The sequence below is a fragment of the Coregonus lavaretus genome, assembly GCF_964263955.1.
Source record: "Coregonus lavaretus genome assembly, contig: HAP1_SCAFFOLD_275, whole genome shotgun sequence".
Classification (NCBI taxonomy): Eukaryota; Metazoa; Chordata; class Actinopteri; order Salmoniformes; family Salmonidae; genus Coregonus; species Coregonus lavaretus.
In genome coordinates this window covers 197,539-218,744 of record NW_028166965.1, presented here as the reverse complement: position 1 = coordinate 218,744, position 21,206 = coordinate 197,539, and the positions used below count along the sequence as shown (strand labels likewise).

Here is a 21,206-nt window from a genome sequence, read left to right as displayed (position 1 = left end):
ATGGCACTCTCTCTTCACTTCAGTCTAGATTGAGCTAGCAGGAAGTGCTCCAGCAGACAAGGTAGAAACACGATATAAAATACTGCATGATGAGGCTGCAGAGCAGATGAGCTGTTTTGCCTGAAGTCTATCACTCATTATTTTATATAACAACAACAGTGAAGAAACTAAGAAGATAGAGAGTCTTGTAACTGCAGAACAAATGCCTTAAAGGGATACTTCGGGGAATTTTGGAAATGCCCTACTTTCCCGGAGTCAGATGAACTTGCAGATTCCATTTTTATGTCTCTGCGTCCAGTATGCTCACTAGGGTTAAGACAATGACTGGACGTCTATGGTAACAGCTAGCATGCCATAGACGTCCAGTAATTGTGCTAACGCTAGTTAGCAACATCCTTCAAAATGCACGCTGAGATAAAAATGGTATCCACGAGTTCATCTGACACTGGGGAAGTAGATAAAGGGCTTCATTGCCAAAATCCGAAGTATCCCTTTAAGCCTTGACTTTCTTTAGAGACCTCAGTTAGCAACGCTGGTGTAGTTTGAAGATGGGGGAAGAGTTTAGACATCCTCTAGGCCAGATCTAAAAGATGGACATAAAGCCGGTCCGTTTTCAAGAACAGCCTTTATCTCTGTGATTGAGTGATATGATATACATAGCATTTGGACAACATTCAGTTATTCCTTGAGGGGCAAATAACAGTAGTAGGCTTTGTAACAAAAGTCAAGCTAGTAGTAACCAAACATCAACATTCTGGGACGACATTTATCAGAGAGAATATGCTGAATATGAGTTAATAAACAACAAGCACATATATATTGCTGCGGGTATTTGTCAGGCGGGGAGGCTATGGCTGCTGAGCAGATGTTGGCTCTAGCAGAGTGTCTGAATCTCAGCACAGCCTCAGTCCCCATGACAGTGCAGCCAGGCAGCCAGCCAGGCAGGCAGGCAGGCACAGGAGACTACAGACAAGAGAGGACAACAACAATATCAACACATATACACACACACACACACACACAGACACGAGCTTACACACGCACACATGAATTGGTGAGGAAAAGGAGAATGTGGTTCCATCATTATCCATAACATGAACATAAATACTTCACACGTCCATGCTTATAGTAACACTGTATCCCATCATCAATAGCAGAGGCACTGTAACACATGGAATTAGCGGGATTGTGTGGAAACATGCTCAGTACATTAGCCTTTATCCTACATACAGAATTGGTGGACAGGATACAGACACAGAACGGCATCAATATGGACTCGGTCGGGCTTCGACCCCTGGTACCATATAAACACACATAAGACATGGAAGAATGCATAGAGTTGCAGGAAATTAGCTTTAGAACTGCATATTTTCCCTCCGCCAACAAGAGGGGTGTGAACAGTTTGAGGTCGCATGGGTTGCGAGGTAGGTGTTTGTTACTGCGCCGATAAATTACATTATCCATCTGGACCTTTGCCATCTAGGAAATGTGTGTGACCGGACCTTCTCAAACAGTACTTGAGTACCCCTGGCCTCTATCACGCAGCACTATCCCCCATGCTTTAGGCCCTAAGCCCTTATAGGCTATGGAGAGGACAGTCAGAGGAGGAGAGGCACGTGGGATATTGGGTTGTTGGGTACCCTCCAGAGTCCAGGGCTGCATCCCAAATACCACCCTATTCCCTCTGTTTTGACCTGGGCCCATAGGGAATAGGGTGCTATTTGGGACGCACACCAGACTAACCAGGCCAGCCTTCCACAATGACTGCAGGACACAGACATGCATCCTATACAGGGATGCCAAGAGGAAGGGGCCAGTGCCAGTCAACATTGGCATAGTCAGTACAGCTAACATGTAAAGGCCGTCTTGGAGTAAAATGTAATGTCTCTCTCTCTCTCTGTAATGTCTCTCTCTCTCTCTCTCTCTCTCTCTCTCTCTCTCTCTCTCTCTCTCTCTCTCTCTCTCTCTCTCATTGTCCCCTCTCCATCCCTCTCTCATTGTCCCCTCTCCATCCCTATCTCTATATTTTTCCTCCACCTCTCCCTCCTTATGCTGTGTTTAACTTCCTATAGCACCAACCCCACTGAGAGAATGAGATGATAGTGTAATGTGCAGAGCTTGCACCCCTGTTGGGCAACACAGCAATGAAATATGGACCACCCATATTTAAAATGTATGCACACATGACTGTAAGTCGCTTTGGATAAAAGTGTCTGCTAAATGGTATATATTACTATATATTTATTATCATTCAGAGTGGCTGAACACACGCAACACCCTTGGACACACACACACACACAAACATACAGAAACACACACACACACAGATACGCAAATAGCCACACAAACACACACATATACAGGTACTGTGCTACACACATACAAGTACACACAAATACACACTATAACAAGTATGAGCACCTCAGTGAAAACATCATTAATATGCAGATTGAATATCAAAAGGGAGAGAAGACTTAATGGGATTCCATGAATTAAACATCAAGTCCTCAGCAAACTGCAACAAAACAATGTTCAAGTTCACTGCTTTTGACACAATCATCTGTCTGAACAAAATCACCCTCCCTCCCTCCCTCCCTCCCTCCCTCCCTCCCTCCCTCCCTCCCTCCCTCCCTCCCTCCCTCCCTCCCTCCCTCCCTTTCATTTCAAAGATGACGTCCTCTACAGCAGAAGGAGAACTGCAGCACTCTTAAATAAGCGTTGTCACTCCACTCAAGTTCAACATGAAAGAAGAAAGGAAGGATAGCATACTCTATGTCTGCGCCAGAGTATGTGAGTGGAGCGGAGCTGGAGCGGAGCTGGAGCGGAGTAGAGCTGGAGCGGAGTGAGGAGCGGAGTAGAGCTGGAGCGGAGTAGAGCTGGAGCGGAGTAGAGCTGGAGCGGAGTAGAGCTGGAGCGGAGTGAGGAGCGGAGTAGAGCTGGAGCGGAGTAGAGCTGGAGCGGAGTGAGGAGCGGAGTAGAGCTGGAGCGGAGCGAGGAGCGGAGCTGGAGCGAGGAGCTGAGCGTGCCCAATTTGACTGGAGCGTGGAGCGAGATTCCCAAAGGCTGGAGCGTCGGCCTTCTTGCCCGCTCCAATTTCGCTCCAGTAGCGCTCCAGTAGAGCTCACTTCACGAGCTCAGGGCATGCCCGGCCCAGCATGCATTTGCAGTCTACTTGTGTGCTGCTATAGCCCCTTGCTTTAGCTACTGTCATGGAGTTCACTAAATATTTTCATAAAGAAACTGATAAAACACACAGGTGCTAAATCAAGGTGACTTACAAAGATGAGGACCAAGAGCAAGAGAGGGAGTGCGGTGATGTATCCCAAAAGCATGATGGTGTACTTACTACATGCACATGCTAAAATAAAGGAATAAGGTGGGTAGATAACTACGTGTCATTAGAGCAGTAAGCTCTTGCCCGGAGTTCGTCGATCTTGTTAACCAAAGACTGAACATTAGCGAGTAGTATACTTGGAAGCGGTGGGTGGTGTGCACGCCTCCTAAGTTGAACCAGCAGGCCGCTCCGAGTGCCTCTCCTCCGCCGGCAATGTTTTGGGTCAGCCGCTGGAATCAGTTCAGTTGCCCTGGGGAGAGCAAACAAAGGATCTGCTTCGGGAAAGTAGAATTCCTGGTCGTTATGCTGGTGAGTTACCGCCGCTCTGATATCCAATAGTTTCCCCCGGCTGTATGTAATGATACCTGCCGAACGCATTATCGGGGGCAAACTACCCGCCCTCCAAGACACATAGCACCCGATGTCACAGGAAGGTCAAAAAGATCATCAAGGACATCAACCACCCGAGCCACTGCCTGTTCACCCCGCTATCATACAGAAGGCGAGGTCAGTACAGGTGCATCAAAGCTGGGACTGAGAGATGAAAAACAGCTTCTATCTCAAGGCCATCAGACTGTTAAATAGCCATCACTAGCTCATTCGAGGCTGCTGCTGCCTATTGAAATCACTGGCCACTTTAAGAAATGGAACACTAGTCACTTTAATAATGTTTACGTTTACGTTTACGTTTTACGTTTTAGTGATTACAGTCACTTTAATAATGTTTACATATCTTGCACTACTCATCTCATATGTATATACTGCACTCTATTCTATAATATTCTACTGTATCTTAGTCCATGCCGCTCTGTCATTGCTTGTCCATATATGTATATTTTCTTAAATTTAATTCCTTACTAGTTTTGTGTGTATTGGGTATATGTTGTGAAACTGTTAGATATTAGTTGTTAGATATTACTGCACTGTCGGAGCTAGAAGCACAAGCATTTCGCTACACCCGCTATAACATCTGCTAAACACGTGTATGTGACAAATAGGGGCAGCAGGTAGCTTAGTGGTTAAGAGCGTTGTGCCAGTAACCGAAAGGTCGCTGGTTCTAATCCCCGAGCAGACTAAGTGAAAAATCTGTCTGTGCCCTTGAGCAAGGCACTTAACCCTAATTGCTCCTGTAAGTCACTCTGGATAAGAGCGTCTGCTAAATGACGTAAATGTAAATAACATTTTATTTTATTTTATTTTATTAGAGCAAAGTATTTATAAACAAAAAATTTGATATCTTAAACATTTCGTTCATTTCTGTTCTATTATCTATACAATAGGCCATAATTGAATTTGGCCCAATAGGCCTGGCATATTCCCATGTTCAAGGAGCTTTCCATTTTGATTGGGTTATTTTGCCTAAAAACCTTTAGGACTACATATAGACAAATTTAAAAAACAACTCTGCATCTCTGCCCAGCCTGGCAAGAGTGGCCAAAAGGGTGTTTAGTATCCCCAGTGGCTCTGCAAGGGGTGGAGAGGATATTCTCCGCTGCTGGCCTGCTCTCCAGAGTGGCCAAAGGGGTGTTTAGTATCCCCAGTGGCTCTGCAAGTGAGGAGAGGATATTCTCCGCTGCTGGCCTGCTCTCCAGGCACCATCGCATGAGCCTGAAACCACAGACTGGCCAAACTCGTGTTTCTAAAAATGAATTCTAAAAATGAATTCAAAAGGCACTAATAAGTGATTTTTCATTTAATTTGTATTTAATTCTAAGTAAGTCACAGCCTTTATGCACAATGTATAGACTATAATGATTTAATCCAACTAAATGTTGTTTAAATGCTGAGCCCTTTATGTCCCTACCAGACTATTGTGTTGCACTCGCAAATGCTTCACAATTTATATGTAGGCTATAGCCTTAAAATAATTGAAATAATATAGCCTAAATCATTCGTAGGCTTCTTAGGCTCCCTGTCTGGCTCCTGACCTATTTAGAGTGTTTATATGCTGTTTAATATGACATGTAGCCTATTTGAAATGATGTGCGCTTCTTACATTCACCTTTTCATGTTTATTCAAATACTTTTCATTCAAATCCATACGGTTTGGTTTCAATACTTCAAAACCAATTGGTAGGTCCAGGTAGTCACAAAAATAGATGGGTGTTGGTTAAATTATGATTTTAATGAATTGTGCGAATTTGGAGTGGCAGGCTTTTAGCGGAGCTGTTGGAAAGGACATGGAGCTCTGGAGCGGTAAGCAAGCACAGCTCCATGAGCGATGAGTGGGATTTCCAACCTCTCAACTCCGCTCACAGGCTCTGGTCTGCGCCCCAAATGGCACACTATTCCCTTTATAGTGCACTACCATAGGGCTCTGGTCAAAAGTTATACACCATATACGAAATATGGTGCCATTTGGGACACATGAAAAAAAAAGAGCCTCTATCATATTCAGAAAACTAGTTTAGGTTCCCCAATGCATAGACAAGCAGCTAGCCTGCACAACTAAAGCATATAAGCCCATGTTGAGAGGCTGTACTGATGTATTCTCTAGAGGTGCACTGCTACACACGGTGGATTAACACTTGTGGAATTCTGTCTGAGACGTGGTTTGATCTGCCTCTTCAATGCCATGATCACATGGTGTAGGTTTATAGTCCCTGGTTGCTCTTCGTTCATACAAAAAACTATGCCTCAGGCAGTCATCTCTTTGGAATATGGGAAATGATGACAAAATAACTGTACTCTTTCTATCAGTCTTTAAAGGTGGTAAACCACAGTTGTAGCCACTGTTAAAGGAGAGCTGTGCTGTTAAAACCTCTTATAGCTTCATGAAATTATCAAAAGGAATTATGGTGACCCTCTGGGCAGGGTGGTCAGTAGTCTGACCTGTCTGTCTGACCTGTCTGTCTGACCTGTCTGTCTGTCTGTCTGTCTGTCTGTCTGTCTGTCTGTCTGTCTGTCTGTCTGTCTGTCTGTCTGTCTGTCTGTCTGTCTGTCTGTCCAGTGTTTATGTCTGTCCGTCTCTGTGACCGATGGGAACAGGAGCTCCGGTGACGGAGAGGGAGCAGGTCTCCTCTGCTCTCACTAATGAGGCCTGTGAGACAGAGGAACTTAACACAATCATAGAAAAAAGGGTTCTTCGGATGTCCCCATAGGAGAATCCTTTTTGGTTCCATGTAGAACCCTCTGTGGAAAGGGATCTACAGGGAACCCAAAAGGGTTCTATCTGGAGTCAAAAGGGTTCTACCAGGAACCGAAAAGGGTTATTAAAAGGGTTCTCCTATGGGGACAGCCAAAGAACCCTTTTAGGTTCTAGATAGCACCTTTTTTTAAGTGTAGAGTCCACCTCTGTGACCTGTATGGCACTGGCAGCCAGTGAGTCATTGACCACAGCAGGCAGCTCTGACACAGTCTGCTCCAAGACATACAGAGATGTAGGATTCTTAATTCCTGCACAGCAGGAAATGCTAACTTGTAGTGTTTTCGAGGTTTAAAAAGGCATCTAAAGTATGTAATGTCCACTTTAAAATGTCACTTGATTTGCCCTAACAAAAAATGTATTAACCCCTACAAAAAATGTCCATTAATTAGAATCAACATAATAATTCACATTTCCTGTTGCTGCAGAATCATTCTCTTGCTGTAGCAAACTAGCTCAAATTAAGATCCAGTTGAAGTCGGAAGTTTACATACACCTTAGCCAAATACATTTAAACTCAGTTTTTCATAATTCCTGACATTTAATCCTAGTAAAAAGTCCCTGTCTTAGGTCAGTTAGGATCACCACTTTATTTTAAGAATGTGAAATGTCAGAATAATAGTAGAGAGAACACACATTTTCTATAGGATTGAGGTCAGGGCTTTGTGATGGCCACTCCAATACCTTGACTTTGTTGTCCTCAAGCCATTTTGCCACAACTTTGGAAGTCTGCTTGGGGTCATTGTCCATTTGGAAAACCCATTTGCGACCAAGCTTTAACTTCCTGACTGATGTCTTGAGATGTTGCTTCAATATATCCACATCATTTTCCTTCGTCATGATGCCATCTATTTTGTGAAGTGCACCAGTCCCTCCTGCAGCAAAGCACCCCCACAGCATGATGCTGCCACCCCCGTGCTTCACGGTTGGGTTGGTGTTCTTCGGCTTGCAAGCGTCCCCGTTTTTCCTCCAAACATAACGATGTTCATTATGGCCAAACAGTTCTATTTTTGTTTCATCAGACCAGAGGACATTTCTCCAAAAAGTACGATCTTTGTCCCCATGTGCAGTTGCAAACCGTAGTCTGGCTTTTCTATGGTGGTTTTGGAGCAGTGGCTTCTTCCTTGCTGAGTGGCCTTTCAGGTTATGTCGATATAGGACTCGTTTTACTGTGGATATAGATACTTTTGTACCTGTTTCCTCCAGCATCTTGACAAGGTCCTTTGCTGTTGTTCTGGGATTGATTTTCACTTTTCACACCAAAGTACGTTAATCTCTAGGAGACAGAACGCATCTCCTTCCTGAGCGGTATGACGGCTGCGTGATCCCATGGTGTTTATACTTGCGTACTATTGTTTGTACAGATGAACGTGGTACCTTCAGGCGTTTGGAAATTGCTCCCAAGGATGAACTAGACTTGTGGAGATCTACAATTTTTTTTCTGAGGTCTTGGCTTATTTCTTTTGATTTTCCCATGATGTCAAGCACTGAGTTTGAAGGTAGGCCTTCAAATACATCCACAGGTACACCTCAGAAGCTTCTAAAGCCATGACATCATTTTCTGGAATTTTACTAGCTGTTTAAAGGCACAGTCAATTTAGTGTATGTAAACTTCTGACCCACTGGAATTGTGATACAGTGAATTATAAGTGAAATAATCTGTCTGTAAACAATTGTTGGAAAAATTACTTGTTTCATGCACAAAGTAAATGTCCTAATCGACTTGCCAAAACTATAGTTTGTAAACAAGAAATTTGTGGAGTGGTTGAAAAACAAGTTTTAATGACTCCAACCTAAGTGTATGTAAACTTACGACTTCAACTGTAGATGGTCTGAACTGTTCAAACAGTCAAGGGGGAGCTACCTAGCTATTGCTAAGTGCCACATGAATAAGAGAGGGGACAGATGAAAGTGATAGATGTCTAAAGGAGGGAGAGAGAGAGAGAGAGAGAGAGAGAGAGAGAGAGAGAGAGAGAGAGAGAGAGAGAGAGAGAGAGAGAGAGAGAGAGAGAGAGAGAGAGAGACATCTAGAGGAAATTCATAACATTCAGACACATTCATTTCCCAGTTATTCCCAGACAGACATGCATTGGTTCTATAATCCGGGAGATGAAACAGCCTTCATAATCTCCAGCATGATTGCCAGTACGACAGAGGTTGAGAATTATTTAGCAATAATATTTAAAACGGGTTAATGTAATGTGCAGGGACCAGGATACATACGAGGCGGTGCATAAAATCTGTGATATTGGATCATTAAACTGTTTTAATTACACTGCTAGAGCTCCACTCAGCTCAGCATGCACTCCTCAGCCAGAATCATTACTACTGCTCAGTTCAGTTTGCTTTGGTTCACGTGTGAACTCTTTGGCTTGGCACGACTCGACCACCTGTGTATGGTGTGTGTGTGTGTGTGTGTGTGTGTGTGTGTGTGTGTGTGTGTGTGTGTGTGTGTGTGTGTGTGTATGCGTGCGTGCATCTGCATGCATTTATGCATGTGTATGTGCGTGAATCCGTGCTTGAGTGTGTGTACTCTACTCTGAGTCAGCTCATTAGGCCTCCATGGCACACAGTGTTAATGATAGATGAGTACAATGGGCAAGTGTCAGTGATGATGATGGCACAGTAACAGTAGAGGGTCAAACACAGGCCATCTGTTTGGTCCTGGCCAGGCCTGAGACACAGCGGTCAGAGAGGGAGGCCAGGTCTTCTGGGTCACTGCTCCACAATGGGCTGAGGAGAGGAGAGACAGGCACTACTACACCCATAGGAGCACACAACACAGAGACAGTCCACGCTGGATGTGCTCTTCGCAAAAGCGAACCCCATAGGGAATGGCCTGCAGAGACATACTAGATATATACACACACACATCTATACAGAGATACAGTACTGTATGTACACACAATCAGCTTCCTCTTCTGCACACCAGCTACACTACTGCCTGTGCTTTAGTCATACAATGATACAGTGCATTTTCTGCTGCGTCATGTACACTCAGTGGACTATACAGTGAGGGAAAAAAGTATTTGATCCCCTGCTGATTTTGTACGTTTGCCAACTGACAAAGAAATGAACAGTCTATAATTTTAATGGTAGGTTTATTTGAACAGTGAGAGACAGAATAACAACAACAAAAATCCAGAAAAACGCATGTCAAAAATGTTATAAATGGATTTGTATTTTAATGAGGGAAATAAGTATTTGACCCCCTCTCAATCAGAAAGATTTCTGGCTCCCCGGTGTCTTTAATACAGGTAACGAGCTGAGATTAGGAGCACACTCTTAAAGGAAGTGCTCATAATCTCAGCCTGTTACCTGTATAAAAGACACCTGTCCACAGAAGCAATCAATCAATCAGATTCCAAACTCTCCACCATGGCCAAGACCAAAGAGCTCTCCAAGGATGTCAGGGACAAGATTGTAGACCTACACAAGGCTGGAATGGGCTACAAGACCATCGCCAAGCAGCTTGGTGAGAAGGTGACAACAGTTGGTGCGATTATTCGCAAATGGAAGAAACACAAAATAACTGTCAATCTCCCTCGGCCTGGGGCTCCATGCAAGATCTCACCTCGTGGAGTTGCAATGGTCATGAAGAACGGTGAGGAATCAGCCCAGAACTACATGGGAGGATCTTGTCAATGATCTCAAGGCAGCTGGGACCATAGTCACCAAGAAAACAATTGGTAACACACTACGCCGTGAAGGACTGAAATCCTGCAGCGCCCGCAAGGTCCCCCTGCTCAAGAAAGCACATATACAGGCCGTCAGAAGTTTGCCAATGAACATCTGAATGATTCAGAGGAGAACTGGGTGAAAGTGTTGTGGTCAGATGAGACCAAAATCTAGCTCTTTTGCATCAACTCAACTCGTCGTGTTTGGAGGAGGAGGAATGCTGCCAATGACCCCAAGAACACCATCCCCACCGTCAAACATGGAGGTGGAAACATTATGCTTTGGGGGGGGGGGGGGGGGGGTTCTGCTAAGGGGACAGGACAACTTCACCGCATCAAAGGGACGATGGACGGGGCCATGTACAGTCAAATCTTGGGTGAGAACCTCCTTCCCTCAGCCAGGGCATTGAAAATGGGTCGTGGATGGGTATTCCAGCATGACAATGACCGAAAACACACGGCCAAGGCAACAAAGGAGTGGCTCAAGAAGAAGCACATTAAGGTCCTGGAGTGGCCTAGCCAGTCTCCAGACCTTAATCCCATAGAAAATCTGTGGAGGGAGCTGAAGGTTCGAGTTGCCAAACGTCAGCCTCGAAACCTTAATGACTTGGAGAAGATCTGCAAAGAGGAGTGGGACAAAATCCCTCCTGAGATGTGTGCAAACCTGGTGGCCAACTACAAGAAACGTCTGACCTCTGTGATTGCCAACAAGGGTTTTGCCACCAAGTACTAAGTCATGTTTTGCAGAGGGGTCAAATACTTATTTCCCTCATTAAAATGCAAATCAATTCATAACATTTATGACATGCATTGTTCTGGATTTTTTTGTTGTTATTCTGTCTCTCACTGTTCAAATAAACCTTCCATTAAAATTATAGACTGATCATGTCTTTGTCAGTGGGCAAACGTACAAAATCAACAGGGGATCAAATACTTTTTTCCCTCACTGTATGTTAGGTACAACAATCTAGTACCGGATCGGACCCCCTTTGCCTCCAGAACAGCCTGAATTCTTCGGGGAATGGATTTTAAAAGGTGTCGGAAACGTTCCACCGGGATGTTGGTCCATGCTGACGCGATGGCATCACACAGTTGTTGCAGATTGGACAGCAGTACATTCATGCTGCGAACAGCCTTTTCCATCTCATCCCAAAGATACTCTATTGGGTTTGGTCAGCAACAATGTTCAGATATGGTGTGGCGTTCAATCATTTCTCAATTGGTATTAAGGGACCTGACGTGTGCCAGGAAAATCTTCCCCACACCAGTAAACCACCAGCCTGTACCGTTGACACCAGGCAGGATGGGTCCAAATCCTCAATTGTCCAGTGTTGGTGATCGTGTGCCCACTGGAGCCGCTTCTTCTTGTTTTGACCTTAGGAGTGGAACCCAGTGTCGTCGCCTGCTGCAATAGCCCATCCGTGACAAGGATTGACGAGTTGTGTGTTTCGAGATGCTGTTTTGCACACCACTGTTGTACTGCGCCGTTATTTGTCTGTTTGTGGCCCGGCTGTTAGCTTGCACGATTCTTGCCATTCTCCTTCGACCTCTCTCATCAATTAGCTGTTTTCTCCCACATGACGGCCGCTGACTGGATGTTTTTTGTTTGTCGCACCATTCTTGGTAAACCCTAGACACTGCGTGAAAAGCCCAGGAGGGTGGCCATTTCTGAGATACTCGATCTGGCGCGCCTGGCATTGACAATCATACCACACTCAAAGTCGCTTAGGTCACTCGCTTTTCCCATTCTAACATTCAATCAAACAGTAACTGAATGCCTCGATGCCTGTCTGCCTGCTTTATATAGCAAGCCAAGGCCATGTGACTCACTGTCTGTAGGAGCGATCAATTTTTGTGAACTGTCCGGTGAGTGTATATACTGTACAATACAGAGCCTTCACTTCTGTGTCATGTATACACTGTACAGTACAGTGTGAGGTTCTCTCTGGGCTGCTGTCTCATTAATCTGCAGAGAGAGCCGCAGTGCTGAAGGGGGAGAGGAGAGAGGAAGAGAGAGAGAGAGAGAGAGAGAGAGGAAAGAGAGAAGAGAGAGAGAGAGAGAGAGAGAGAGAGAGAGAGAGAGAGAGAGAGAGAGAGAGAGAGAGAGAGAGAGAGAGAGAGAGAGAGAGAGAGAGAGAGAGAGAGAGAGAGAGAGAGAGAGAGAGAGAGAGAGAGAGAGAGAGAGAGAGATAGAGAGATAGAGAGATAGAGAGTGTGAGGGGAACAAAGAGTGAATTCTGTGGAGCTCAGAGGTTCAGATACCAGCTAGGAACTAACAGGAAGGAGACTGGAGCTGGGAGAAGGAGGGTAAAGATATCTAGGGTGACATGGGTATAAATATGACACTGCCCCATTGGCATTAGCTGGCAATAAATACCTGGGAAACAATATGAAATTCCTGACAATATGATGCACCACCTAAACGTTACAGCTCCTAGGCTAAAGACTTGTCTGAGTGGACTCAGTGGACAATTCAATGCACCTCAAACTATTGGGATTGTTTTGTCTTTCCCTCTCTATGTCCCGACACACTCAGTCACTCACTAAACCCTGTTGAACTTGATTGTGTTACAAGATCTGCCACTCAGGTAGATTACAAGCTTAGAGGCATTAGAAATGTCAGATCAAGAGTTGCACACTGTAGCTAGGTAAGTAATGAATCCCAAAGAGGTAGCAAACCACAAAGCACTATGGGAAGACTAGGTAGAAGGAAAGGAGTAGGAGTAAGATACAGTACCATTATACTACCATTATTCTCTGTCCAATCTTTCTTGAGGGAAGATTTTCATTTAAAGTAATTCATTGATAAATCCATCTGTTTCTTTTAATTTATCTGGACAGATTGGGTCATCCTAATAGTGCTCCATATAGATAAATATGTACACTGAGAGAATATACTCTATACTGAGAGAGTGACTACAGCGGGAATCTTAATTTCTCCTGTGCTGACTGTGGATCCTACAGGCACTGCTGCAGAGTCCTGAGCTATCCCGGTGACATCATCACTGTGTGAGGAAAGAGGGAGCATGCAGCGGTTGCAAAGTGAGCTAAAAGATTATCGTTTTGCTTCCTGCCCGCACCACAATGAAAGTGAAAATCACTACCAGCAGCAACATGTCTGCTGCTATCGTGGTGTGTGTGTGTGCATCTGCGTGCGCGTGTGTGTCCGTGTGTGCATGCGTGAGTCTGTGTGTGTGTGTGTGTGTGTGTGTGTGTGTGTGTGTGTGTGTGTGTGTGTAAACAGCACCGAGCAACATGTGTGCTGTGATGCCTGCTATCGTTGCAGTCTGAGGTAGTGGTGAAACGCTCCATGAAATATTCACTCTTGGCACACATTTTATTTATTTATTGTAGTGGGTCGGCACAGCAACAGTAGAGCCACTTGAACCCTAAACACACAGAGTCAGAGACATCTCTGTCATCACTGCATCACCGCTGACTAAAGCAGCCTGTCAGTCAGCTCTGCAGGCAGGCACACTGTGGATCGACTGTCTGTCTGTCAGCGACTAGGTTCATATTCACTAGGCTACAGAGAAAGGTGTTTGGCTATCAAGGTTCGTAACCAACAGAACTCTGCTTAGGTTCCAGTAAGGCTGAACATACTGCTTTATAACCAGTAATGTATCCTCTGGTATTTTCCTGATATTTAATAGGACATGATGTGGTATTAATGTGAATTGTCTGGTAATGACTTAGAATAATTCAATACAGCTAGTAACTAATTAACGACCCAAGGAAACAAACTATTTTGGGGTCAATAGTGTGTAACTGCAATTCTACCATTAAAGTAAATACCACATCAAAACATTTCTGTGGTTCTTATACCGACACTCTACAGGTCACCTGGGACTGGTGTGGTTAAAGGTCCACTTCTGGTGCTGCTGGCAAAATATGGAGGTCTAAGGTTTCATGCAACGCCTGCCTGCCTGCCTGAAGTTGGCACTCGACCAGAGATCTTTGTTTTGTTCTGCCAAACTGCTATGGAGTATACCGTATCTTGGCAGCTGTACAGCACTGGCTCCAGGAATGGGTTTGGGCACAGCAGTTCAGATGCATGCAGCTTAACCAAGTACTAGAGAGATCAATGTTGGGTTTATCAGTTGTCATGGTAAGTAATTAGTAAAGGAGAAAACTCAACAGACCAATTGTCGGTCTGCACAGTACAGGGCCGTTTGTTTGCCGTTCGCTTGCTGTCAGAGCGGTGTGTTATAGGGACCACCCGCCGTTGGCGACTGACGATAATGACCCACATTTTCACCCGTTTCTACATGTAGAATCGCTTTGCACTTGGTTTGCAAATTACAGCCACCACTCTGTTTAGAGGTGCTAAGTAGTCTCTGCGGCAGACGCTTGACAATCCTACCGGTCTGTCCACGCCGTAGTTGTAAAAACAGCACCATTTCAAGCTGTCAGTGACAAGGATGCAAATTGCTAAATTCTGAAATCTGGCATCAGAGATTATTATTTTTTTATTGCTGAAAGAGTAGCAATCAAAGGGACACGCTGAAGCAGTCAGTGACAGCATCCTAAATGTCACCCTATTCCCTATATAGTGCACTATTTTTGACCAGAGCCCCATAGAGCCCTGATCAAATGTAGGGCACTAAATAGGGAATAGGGTGACATTTGGGATGTTTCCAGTGACATCCTAATCTGAGAGAGCACCAAAGCCTTGGAGGATTTATCTCACTATTCCTCTACATTATGGATAAACCCTGTTGTTGCAGGGCGCCTTCGAATCAAAGTGACATGTTTTGTGTAGATTCAGCTCTGTGGCATCAGGCCTGGTTCAAATAGTATTTGTGAGCGTTTGCTTGAGTCTGTATGGAGTGCCAGATGGGCAGAGTTTGCCTTTACTGTACGATTCCATTGGTTCTACTGCACCAGGCAAGTTCAACTAAACACAGCTGAAGTATTTGAAAGACAACAAATACTATTTGATACCCAGGCCTGGTGACGGGGCGGCAGGTAGCTTAGTGGTTAAGAGCGTTGTGCCAGTAACCGAAAGGTCGCTGGTTCTAATCCCCGAGCCGACTAGGTGAAAAATCTGTCGATGTGCCCTTGAGCAAGGCACTTAACCCTAATTGCTCATGTAAGTCGCTCTGGATAAGAGCGTCTGCTAAATGACAAAAAAAAAATATAAAACGTATAGCAGGCCTGTAGCTAGAGGGTCTGATAAGCAGAGCTGTGGCTGTCTAAATCACATCCTACTTCTATTCTAGGTTCTATTAAGCCTGAGCCAGCAGTTAGAAATACATCTACTTAGGGGACCAGCAATCCCAGTCCCAGGATTATCAAGGGGTGAAATGATCCCACTTGGAACCCTCTCTCTCTCCAGTGATATAATGTTCACTCTAGGTGGAATTTCAGTTTCAGGATGTCTTTGGTATTGCATTTAGGAGAGATTATTTTGACTGGGAATGATTGGGGATTAACCCAAATGCAGTTTTAAGAAGTCCTTTTGGTAATAACATGTTTATGTACAGTAACAAATGCACATATGACAGTCCAACATTAAACAAAGTACAATTTATAAAGGCTTTATATAGCATACTTCATAAGCACAACACAAATGCTTCACAAACCATCTATAAGCGTATGTCATACTCTATAAATGGTGTATAAACATACATTCGGCAATTGAGCCTACAGTGGGAATGGTTATGTCACCCTTTATAGAGCATGATATACGCTTATAGATTATTTGTGAAGCATTTTTCTTAGTGCTTACGAAGCCTTTATGTATGTTATTTAAAGCCTTAAAGTTGTACTTCGTTTAAAGTGGGACCCAACGACTAAACGTGCTAATATGAGCAAAAGATGAGTATTGTATAATAATGAAGAAAATGCTCAGATAATTTTAGATAATCTTTGTTTAGATCATCTTCGTTAAATTTCAACGGTCTGCTTGTATTTTCACAATAGGGAGCTAATTATGGTCAAACTGTATGGTATAGGCATGAGAAGAAAGAAAGGTGAACTAGACATCTAAATTAGGCTTTTATATCTGAATGTAGGCTTCCTTTAACTCCAAAAACAAAGCTGCCCTCTTTGGCCTCATCCGTGAAATGTTATTAATATTTTTCATAATTTCATAATTATTCAAGATTATTAAAAAAAACCTGACGGAAATCCGGTGTTTCTATGTCAAACAGTTTTGTTATATTTCAGTCTTCTGTGATGTATATAAAGTATAATATTGGGATGTAAACTCAAAATGTAATATATTTCAACTCTATATCTGACATGGTACAGGTGTCTTCTTTTTTTAAGGCCATAACCATGTGTGTGAGATGTATACTTTTGTTTCAAAGTAGATGTGTTTAAGACTTACCAAGAATCGCTCTGTGTGAACCTGATTTTGCCCACTGCAGTAAAAGGTTAACAAACCCCAACATTACCAGGCGACACGCCAGGCAGTAAACAACATAACTTAACAATGCCCTCTTAGACCAAAAAAGCGGAAGTCTATCTCAATAATGCATTTACAAGACAAAATCTGAACTCCATCCAAGTCCTGCATTAGACTTCCAGGGAACGGGTGGTGATTTCATTAGTGCACCACAGAGTGCAGCATCTTGACTAAGGACGTCCCAAATGGCACCCTACTTTTGACCAGACTCCTATGCGCCCTGGTCCAAAACAGTGCACTACATAGGGTGCCATTTGGGACACGACCACTGACCCTGTGCCAGTGCCTCAGTCACTCATACTGATGTGGTCCTCTGTAGCTCAGCTGGTAGAGCACGGCGCTTGTAACGCCAAGGTAGTGGGTTCGATCCCCGGGACCACCCATACGTAAAAATGTATGCACGCATGACTGTAAGTCGCTTTGGATAAAAGCGTCTGCTAAATGGCATATTATTTTATATTAAGAGGAGAGGACTTCTCTGCTCATCTGGATCAATACCGTTCTATGAAAGACAGAGACATATTTCATTCAAGCCACCATCAGAAGTTAAAATGCTCATCTTGCCACAAAGTCAGTGAATCTCAAAATCTTGAGTTCCCTCCTTTTTGTACTTTTATTGAATTACTGCAGTTGGCTAAATCAGGGTCACACAGAGTGTTTCTTGGTAGTTTTAAACAAAGGTATACATCTCACACACATGGTTATGGGCTTAAAAAAAGAAGACACCTGTACCATGTCAGATATAGAGTTGAAATGTATTACATTTTGAGTTTGCATCCCAATATTACAATTTATATACATCACAGAAGACTGAAATATAACAAAACCGTTTGACATTGAAAACACTGGATTTTTAAAAAAAACAATATTGATTAATGATTAAATTATGAAAGATATTAATAACATTCCAACCATGAGGCCACTAGATGGCGCTTTGGTCGTTTGACTGCAGGAAAGGGGCACGGTCAGGCTGATGACAAATTCTGCCTCTGTAATCAGAATCATAAAGGGTTTGAATATGTCCTGTTCCAAACCACCCTGTAACAATAGAGAGCAGCTGATCCAGAGAGATGCATTCAGAACAGAACCAGACAGCACATTATAAACTGAGTACGGCTGTGAGCAGTGCAGCCCTAAAGCGTTGAGGTACACAGACTGATAATGCCCAAATGCAGTATATAAAGAGCTGAAGCTCTCTTCCTCCCATACACTCTCTCACACATTCTCTTCCAATGCATCTATCTATCTATCTATCTATCTATCTATCTATCTATCTATCTATCTATCTATCTATCTATCTATCTATCTATCTATCTATCTATCTATCTATCTATCTATCTATCTATCTATCTATCAGAGCGCTGCAGCTCAGCAATAATGGTCTGAGAGTGATTAAAATGTGACTTCAGATGTGACAAGCCTTAAAATGTGCGTCCTGGAGATGTGACGAGCCTCTGAATACTTTGTCTCGCTCTTAGAGCAGCTGCAGGGTCGTGATCAGGCATAGATCAGTAAAAGCAAGGCCAGGGTCATTACAATACTCAGAGGTTCTGAAAGTCAGAGGTTCTGATACAGAGACTTAGGAGAGCTTTTACCAGGTATTTGGTCATGTTGATTGATTGCAAATGGTGATTGATTGATTGACTTCTTCTTCTACTGTAGATTCTCTGAAAAGGTATCAGTATTTGTTTACAGACTTTACATTGTCGGTGTTAAATCCTAACTTTTCCTTTCGCTTCAGTGCACCACTTTATGTGTTTCAGTCATTGGAAAGTGGGCTATAGTTTTCCTTTGTTGTCAGATCCCAGAGATGTGTGGATGGTGTAGGTATCTACATATTGTCATTATTAATATGATGGTGAGGAAAATACCCTACAGGTATAACAGCCATCAAAGGAGAACTGTCACATCTATAAACTTCCAGGTTAGGAGACACACACACACTGTTATTGATGCAGATTATCACTCTCTACCTAGGCCAAGGCCAGTCTAAGACACTGACAAACAGAGAATCAGTGTCATAGATCGATAGAGGATCTATAGATGATCGATATTGTAGGATGAACGATTCAGGACAGTTGTAGTGCACAGACAGTGAAGAAGGCATGTGCCGAATATTCAGCCAGCAGAATTACCTCAAATACCCGATGAGATATATTAGATCTTTACACATTTAATACGCAATGCAGAATACGGGTTTCTCTATTTACATCAAGCTGTTAAGTGATGCGAACAGGTAGGAGATACTCAGACGAAATAGACATGTCCCACCGTGGGGCAACCAACGGTGACAGCAACAGCATCAATAAAATAGGTTACCTGCTTACTAAACAGAAACTGACCTGGATCGTGCAGGTGTACTCCGAATCATCCAGCAGCCTCACCGTACAGTTGTATTCTCGTTCCAGATTCCTGATGCTGCCACTCACGAAACGGCTCAGCATCTTCTTGCTCTGTGTCTGTGTATGGGACCACAATAAACTGCACACAGCATAGATGTAATGTCACATCAACAACGTCCCTCCTCTTTGGTCCAACACCTGGATAGCAGCAATGTCAATGTACAGCCGTGGTCGAGCATCGTATATCCGGTAGCGCAGATGTGATATCACACTGAATGCTCAACGGCTGGGCAACCAAAGAATGTCTGCTGTATCACTCAATGCGATAAACTGTTAGCCTGCTGCTGAGGTCCAGTTAAACTGTTATCGTACCTTCACACTCTTCCTCGCTCTCTGTTTAGTGAAATGCTGCTGGGCGGACTACGGACTCGTCTCTGAATGACGTGTCTGCGCGCAAGCGACAGTCAAAGACTAGGAAATTGGCTACATTTCTGTGTGTAAACCACAGGTTGGTTCATTCTCCGCCGGAGCAATGCGATGAATAGTAATTTCGAATCTCCCACGTTTCCATGAGAATGCAGGACCATGCCCATCAGCTTAAATAATGCCAGTTAACCTACACCGGCAAGGCTAAGAGTAGCCAGCAAGGACTACTCGACCTGATTCGATGAACTGGTGCGTTCGAGAGCTGTTTACATTGTATCTCAAATCGTGCCGTATGCAAATTCGTGCATCGCGCTCGAGGAGAGCGGCTGGAAAGGAGGTCATATTTTTGTAGATTCAACCATTGAAATAGCCTAGGGCATATGCAATGTCCATAATTGCCAACAGTAACCACTGAGGGGAGGAGAAAACAATGATAATGTAGCTTATTATAGCCTAATATGCCTATAATTGATCTCATCCATGATCCGGGGAGTCTATAACTTATTGCATAGGCTAGGCCTACTATTAGGATTGTCTGGTTATTCAATAGGCTGTTGGCTCCCTCAGGTGGTGTATCATTTGTAGTGCAGTCTGCTCTTGGTAGGCTTGAGCAGGTGGGCCACTAGACCAGTAGGAGGAGCCGCTGGAAGTGGTTGACATAACGGTATGGACCTGCCCTACCTGCTTTACCGTGATCTCAGTGTGCGCTTATAAAGGTAGAGTGGTGGATGGGAACGCAGAATTGTTTTAATTGATTGATTATTGGGATTAAGACATAATAAGCTACCAACACATGTGGAATGCATGTAGCTGTAGGAGATGCATACATTAGGCTACACAACAGACCTATGAAGCTGTCAATGATATCACTTATCAATTAGGCCTATCATTTATGAAAGACTCGTGTTTCAACCGAGTTTCTACTAAGCTATATGGAATTGTTTTAAGAAGGTCATACCAAAGAACATTTTGCTATTTGATTTAGAATTAAGACTCCTTGAAGTATCTAAAAAATATATACCAAAATTATTTGATGAAGAATTGTATTTGGCCTTACTGCTATTAGCCCATACAAATGCATTGAATAACAGATTCACTACATGGAACAATAGATAGTCCCTCCAAAAACTAAAAAGGAAGTTTGTTTGTCCTATATCTGAGAGATATAAAAAAGATCAGGAAACATTTGTTACTATTGTTGACGTGTTTAACCCCTTATTTTTGACACCAAACAGTCTAAAGCCTCGATCACACCGACAGCGTCATTGCGCAAAATGGTACGCAGTGTCATCTGGATATGTGTACAACAAAAGTTCAACATTCACCTGCTACCATTTCTGTCAAGCTGTCTAAGCATACAGTTTAATGCATACGTTCGATAAATCCAACATATGCACCACACAGTTCGATAAGTCCAACGTATGCACCACACAGAACACACAACAACTGCCTCTGCAACGCAATGCTGCAAGGCAAACACAGCATTCCATTGGAAATGAATGTACTTCTTGTGTACCAAAATGCAATGACACTGTTGGTGTGATCGAGGAGTGAGCCCTGTCTAAGCCGGGGGAGTGGGGTTGTACTAAGCTATATGGAATTGTTTTAAGAAGGTCATACCAAGGATCATTTTGCTATTTCATTTTGAATTTTAAGACCCCTTGAAGTACATTTTTTATTTTATTTTTTATATTTGCACAGGGTAAGCTAATCCTAGATCTTTGATAATGCTAACTTCTAGGATAGGCCTATGGTGCTGTTAAAATTCTGATATGTGTTCAACAATTACATGAGTGGGCAAATACTTTATAACAACAGGCGAAAACACATTTACCAATCATCATTCATGGACATGACAGCATGCTAGTAA

General features: G+C 43.5%; 1 protein-coding gene across 2 annotated transcripts in view; it reads right to left on the bottom strand.

Annotated features, from left to right (window-relative positions):
• Window positions 1-19,012, bottom strand: part of LOC311106291 (FERM domain-containing protein 5-like) — a gene marked incomplete at its 5' end in the record, with an annotated part of 117,074 nt that extends 98,062 nt beyond the window's left edge. For both annotated transcript variants that reach the window (XM_084188424.1, XM_084188425.1), the window contains one exon: window positions 18,911-19,012. In XM_084188424.1, coding sequence (XP_084044550.1) covers window positions 18,911-19,012 — 102 coding nt within the window. The remainder of the gene's footprint in view (window positions 1-18,910) is intronic.
• Window positions 19,013-21,206: the final 2,194 nt, after the last annotated feature.